The sequence below is a fragment of the Oryctolagus cuniculus genome, chromosome 14, assembly GCF_964237555.1.
Source record: "Oryctolagus cuniculus chromosome 14, mOryCun1.1, whole genome shotgun sequence".
Classification (NCBI taxonomy): domain Eukaryota; kingdom Metazoa; phylum Chordata; class Mammalia; order Lagomorpha; family Leporidae; genus Oryctolagus; species Oryctolagus cuniculus.
The window spans coordinates 33,977,062-33,983,920 of NC_091445.1; the positions used below are offsets into that span (position 1 = coordinate 33,977,062).

General features: G+C 37.8%; 1 protein-coding gene across 1 annotated transcript; it reads right to left on the bottom strand.

Moving 5' to 3' along the window:
• Positions 1-5,359: 5,359 nt before the first annotated feature.
• Positions 5,360-6,295, bottom strand: LOC100351834 (olfactory receptor 2Y1-like). Its single transcript, XM_002713884.4, has one exon. The coding sequence runs from the start codon at positions 6,293-6,295 to the stop codon at positions 5,360-5,362; it is 936 nt and encodes a 311-aa protein (XP_002713930.1).
• Positions 6,296-6,859: the final 564 nt, after the last annotated feature.

Here is a 6,859-nt window from a genome sequence, read left to right on the forward strand (position 1 = left end):
TTCTCAACCAGCTCAATCCTATGCCTTACGTTCTTCCCCATCTCAACTCCTGCATTCTTTTCTAACTAACCAGACTGCAGAGAGAAAGACCTACTGATTTTGAAAAGCCCACAGAAAGCTTCTACAAATCAGATCAGCTCTGCCACTCCCCTTCCCTCTGTTCCCTTAGCTTACCAGAAGCTTTATAAGTCCCAGCCTGCTGGAGGGTTGGGCTATTTGCTATGTGCTAACTTCTTGAGCATGATGGCAGTTAGGCCACTTCCGTGAAACTACTCCCTTGAATAAATTCATTTTGGCTGTGAGTTCATATCTTGCCTCCTCTCTGTTCTGCCCCTCTTTCCTTATAGGTTGTGATATTTAATTTGTGTTTCCCTGATGATTAGTGATATTGATCATATTTTTATATAGCTGAGATCTATTTGTATCAGACTTCATTGGAGGAACGTGTATTTAGATCCTCTTATCATTTTCAAATTATTTGTGCTTTTTCCGCTATTATTTGTATGAGCATCTATTAACCCCCTTTCATGTACATGGTCTATAATTATTCCTTTTATTCTGTTGTTTGACCTTTCAATTATGTTGATTGTTTCCTTTGATGTTCAGAAGCTTTTATCAGTTTTTATTTGAAAAAGAAAGAGAGGGACACACACACATGCACACACTGAGTGAGAAAGAGAGAGAGAGAGAGAGAGAGAGAATATTTAATTCACTAGTTTATTTCACAAATGCCCTCAACAGCTAGGGTTGGGTCAGATGTCAAGAGCCTGCCAAGAACTCAATCCAGGTCTTAAACATGTTGTTAGGGACCCAAGTACTAGAACCATCACCTTCTGACTCTCATAGTGCATCAGAAGAAAGCTGAAATCAGAAGATGAGCTGGGACTTGAAATCAGGCACTTCAATGTGGGTTGCTGGTATCTCAAGCACCTTAACTACAGAGCAGAATGGCCCCCACAAAATCTTTTTTTGTTTGATGTAGTCAAATTTCCTTTATTTTTTAAGTGCTGCATTTATTTCCAGGTCAAATCAAATAATTGTTGTAAAGACAAATATGAAGGTGATATCTCCCTAAGTTTACTGCTAATTCTATTGCTTCAAACCCTTCAGTAATTTTTAATTCATTATGAGTTGAATATTTTAAATTATTTGAGGTAAGGATTCAATTTTAATATTTTTGCATATCGATATTCACTTTACAGACACTACTCAATAGTTTATTTCCATTGTGTATACAGTCATGAATGGCATAACAATGATTTCATCAACAAGAGTCCACATACATGACAATATCACATGGAACTATGCTGCCTATGGATGTAGTCATTTTAGTTTGTGTAAGTACACTATATGATATCTGCTTAATTGCACAATTGCATAAGACATTTTCAGAATGCACATCATTGTTAATTGATGCACAATTATACTGGATTCCTTTGTTGAAAATAAATTGATTGTATCTGAGTGGTTTGTTTTAAGGTCCTCTGTTCTGTTCTATTGATTTGTGTATCTATTAAAGTGAATTTCATTCACTTTTGATTATGATAGCTTTGAAAAATAGCTTGAAATCAGGAAGTGTTATGGTTTCCACTTTCTTCTTGCTCAAGACTCCTTAGGCTATTCGTGATCTTTGTAGTTTCATATAAATGTTTGGATTGTTTTTTGTATTTATATTAAAAATTCCATTGAAATTTGATTTGTATTGTATTGACTTTATAGATTCCTTTGGTTTATAAGGACTTTTGACATTTTAGCAACACTAATTCTTTCAATCCACAAACACAAAATATTTTCCCATTTATTTTTATATTCTGAAACCTTCCATCAATATTTTGTAATTCTTAGTGTGAAGTTCTTTCACCACATTGGTTAAGTTGACTCCTAAATATTTTATCCTTTTTGGTTTTAATGGAAATTATCTTATCTCTGGGTTTCTTTTCAGGATATATTGTTCTTAATGTACAGTTTGCAACTGATTTTCTTATGCTGATTTTATATCCTGCAAATTTCCTGAATTCATTTACTGGTTCTGACAGGTTTTTGATGGAGCCTTTAGAGTTTCCCACGTGTATGAGCATGTTATCTAGAAACAGAATCAATTTCATTCCTCCTTCCAACTTGGATGTCTTTCTCTTCTGTCTTTTTCTCTCATTGTTGTGACTAGGACTTGCAGTACTGCTTTCATCATACATGGGAAGAGTGGATATCCTTGTCCTTGATCTAGTCCTACAAATTTTAATTTCAAATGATACCAATAAAAAGACTTTTACTTAAAAAGTATATTATAGGTTGCAGGAATTTTTTGAATGTACAGTAAAAATCTTTTCCTGGTATTCATTGGTATATCTTTACACATTTGTTCTTTTTTCATTTCTGAAATCATTCTTCCAATTTTTCTATTAAAAGTCAATTCTGTACAAAATCTTTCCCCTTAATTTTCATTTTTTTTTGCCACAGATAAGCCCTAAACTTTGTCTCTCATGCCCCATTATTTCTAGCTCAAAAGTTATCCTAAGTATTTCAGTAAAGGACAAATGGCATCAGGATAAATGGCAACCAGAAAGGCTATAAGATGCCAAGGAGATAGGTGCCAATATGTTAAGATTCTACTCTTGGGCTGGTGCTGTGGCGTAGTGAGTAGAGCCACCTTCTGCAGTGCCGGCATCCCATATGGGTGCAGGTTTGAGTCCTAGCTGCTCCACTTCCGATCCACCTCTCTGCTATGGCCTGGGAAAGCAGTGGAAATGGCTCGAGTCCTTGGGCCCCTGCACCTGTGTGGGAGACCTGGAGAAAGCTCCTGGCTCCGGGCTTTGGATTGGTGCAGCTCCAGCCATTGCAGCCATCTGGGGAGTGAACCATCGGATGGAAGAACTATCTCTCTCTACCTCTGCCTCTCTGTAACTCTGCCTTTCAAATAAATAAATACATAAATCTTTTAATAAAAGATTTTACTCTTGAGCAAAATATCTGCTCCACACAAGAAGTCATCTCTTTCTTCGAATTGCATATGGACAACTGAGAGACAGGAAAACACTCACTGATATTAGAAGGGCTTTGGGGACTCAGTATCTCTAGTCAGTCATTAAAATGAGCCAGAATATCAAAGAAACACAGGAGATATATCCTCCCATGGAGAGGGCATTTGCTCCCCAGTACTCTTAACTTGTAAAAGCCATGTTGTGTGTGTCTAATCGCACCAGCATCCTTGGCTATGGGGTATGTTCTCTTTAATGTAATAGGGTGCCTATGTTCTCTGCATTCGAAATGTAAACATAACACATTATCAAAAATAATTTTACTAAATTATGGCCTGCTTGTTCAAATAATTCACATTTATCCATTAGGTTAATGTATATCCATTAATTGTTTAGGTTATGTAAGGACATAAAAGAAAAATGTTTGTTCTATATGTATTATTGGTTAGCAACTTTACCTAAAATAGATAAAAATATAATCCTTTGTGTTGGCTCTGTGCTAGGATTTGGAATAGGACATGGAAAATTCAAATTAATTTAATCGTGGGTAGTTGTAGGCAATAACACAAAAAATTATCTAACTTTGAGATTCTTGATTACAAATATAATGGGAGAGAGTAGAACATTGCCTACATTTCAGATAAAAAATAAATATGACTAGTGCCTGTTATGGCATGGTGCTTTATATGAGATTTCATTGTGTGGGAACTAGTATAATAGAATACATTAGTTTTGTACAAGGAAGAATATATGTCCTCTGATCAAAGAATGTTACTCAAGAATGTCTAGAACCCTGATCAGAATCAACCAAAGCAGAATTATAAAGAACAATAAGCTCACAACAATGCCTTGTGCAATTACCAAGTAGAATATTTTCTCTATTAAAAGCTCACTCTCAGAAAAAAAGAATTGGCACAGTCTGGTAGTAAAGGTTAGATTCAGGAATATAGAAACTTGGATCTAAATTTAACCATGTATTTACTATGTAAACTTGGATAAGTAATATAACCCTTTGAATTTCAGCTTCATCAAAGACTGTAACCACAATTCTCAGAATACTATTCTAAGGATGAATTTTAAATTATTAGTTTTCTGTTGCACTAAAAATGAGTAATTAAATATAATGTTTTCTCATTGTAAAAGATTATTGACAAGGTTAAATGCACATTGAAATGAAAATGGAATGGAACAATAGTAGTGGCATCTCAAGTTTCTACCATCTTGGCACTTGTACCTAGAGGCTCTTGCAATTCCTTTGTTTTCTACCACTATCATGTTCCTCACTCCCTGTTACTCTTTCTTTTTCTCCACATCAATTTCACCTGGTTCATTATTTGCATGTTTATTTCTTATTCTCTCTCTTGCACTGAAAATATCTTGCCCATGAGACTAAGCAGTATGACTATCCATGGAGCTAATGAGATTTTGACTAACTTGGTGACACAGTAGTAATTTCTCCTTTTTTCTTCAACTGGGTAAATGACATTCATATCTGACACTGCATGCTGGTTGCACATGTCCTTCTTATTCTAAGTATAATAGAAAGGAGACCAGTTGAAGAATCCTTAGAAAAGGGTCCTTTAATGGTAGAAGGCATGGTCAATTCATATTATTTAGAACAGAAAGGGTGAACTTACATCCTCTGCTATTGGACAAAGTGCCAGATACAGCATAAGTCTGGGAATCATTTACTTTGGAATAATTTTGGTTACTTTAAATTGTCTTCTATCATTCTCAGACTTACCTTTACTCTAATCTCTGCTCTGCATATGTAGCCAAAATACACTTTCTTCTTAGTTTTATTCTTTCAGAAAGCTGTAATACAAATCAGTACTCTTTGCTGTACAATGATCATAGAAACTACTAGGCCAGCTCCATGGCTCAACAGGCTAATCCTCCGCCTTGGCGGCGCCGGCACACCGGGTTCTAGTCCCAATCGGGGAGCCGGATTCTGTCCCGGTTGCCCCTCTTCCAGGCCAGCTCTCTGCTGTGGCCAGGGAGTGCAGTGGAGGATGGCCCAAGTGCTTGGGCCCTGCACGCCATGGGAGACCAGGAGAAGCACCTGGCTCCTGCCATGGGATCAGTGCAGTGTGCCGGCTGCAGGGCGCCGGCCGCGGTGGCCATTGGAGGGTGAACCAACAGAAAAGGAAGACCTCTCTCTCTCTCTCTCTCACTGTCCACTCTGCCTGTCAAAAATTAAAAAAAAAAAAGAAACTACTAGATAGTATATTAAGAGATCACTACTGCCAACCTCAAAGTGAGGAAAGCAATAAAATTTTATACTACTGAGGACTGCTATGACTGATCAGCTACACTACAAGGAATAAGATGGATTTTATTCCATGAAAACCACTATGGTACTTTTCTGGTTCTCCTTGTGTCCCTTACCATAAGTCTCTACTTCTGGATAGCACCTTCCATAGAGCCCCATTTACATCCTTGTTCCTTAGAGTATAAATCAAAGGATTGAGAATGGGGGCAATTATAGTATAAAAGAGGGCAACAAATTTTCCCTTGCTCTCAGAATAACGGTGCATGGGTTGGAGGTATGTGTAGATTCCTGAACCGTAAAAAAGGGAAACTACTAAGAGGTGGGATCCACAAGTCCCAAATGCTTTTCTGCGCCCAGCCATTGACTTGACCCTTAGCACTGCCTGAGCAATGTGTACATAGGAGACCAGAATTAATATTGCAGGAACGACCAGAATTATGATTCGAGCCACAAACATCTTGGCCTCTGTTCCTTCTATGTCTTGACAAGCCAACTTGAGGAAAGCAGGCATCTCACAGAAGAAGTGGTTCAGTTGATGGCTGCAGAGAGGCATGGCCATCATGAGACCTGTCTGAATCAGAGAGTTTATGCAGCCCACTGCCCAGGAGGATGCAGCCATTGTCTGGCAGAGAAAAGGATGCATAATGTTTGTGTAGTATAGGGGACGACAGACAGCAGCATAGCGGTCAAAGGCCATTACCACAAGGAGGACACACTCGGTGGAGGCCAGGGTGAGAAAGATGAAGAGCTGGGCCACACACCCTCCATAGGTGATGGTCCGGTCATGTCCATGAAGGTTGATCAGAAGTTGGGGCACAGTAGTGGTTGTGTAGCAGAGGTCCAGGAATGAGAGGTGGCAGAGGAAGAAGTACATGGGCATGTGCAGACGAGGGTCCAATTGGTATAGAGCAACAATGGTGATGTTGCCCAAGAGAGTAAGGGAATAGAAAATCAAAATAAAGACAAAAAGAAAAACTTCCAGTTGAGGCCAATCTGAGAAGCCCACCAAAATAAAGCCTTCTCTGCAACTGGTGTTGAAATGTTCCATTGCCTTTTGCCTGTAAAAATCACAGAAGTTAATAAATATCTCTCATAAAGAACAATGATTCAAACTCTTTTCAAATAGCATTTCCTATTAAAACTCAAGTCATGATGAATAAAATCCTAAAGTAGTGACTTGAAATTATGAAATTTGGGGGAATATTTCAAGACATTGATGTTGAAAGTATTTTTGTGAATCTTGATGTGAATGGAAGGGTAGAGGGAGCAGGAGAGGGGAGGGTTGCAGGTGGAAGGGAAAGCCATTGTAATCCATAAGCTGTACTTTGGAAATTTATATGCATTAAATAAAAGTTAAAAAAAGAAAGTATTTTTGAATTGGACCACAAAAGCAGAGGCAACAAAAACAAAATTAGGTGAATGGACTTACATTTATTTGAGATGTTTCTACTAAGGAAATACAACAATCAGTAGGGTAAAGTGACATCCAAATTTATTTATTTATTTATTTATTTTTATTTTATTTATGTATTTATTTTTTGAGAGGCAGAGTGGACAGTGAGAGAGAGAGACAGAGAGAAAGGTCTTCTTTTGCTGCTGGTTCACCCTCCAA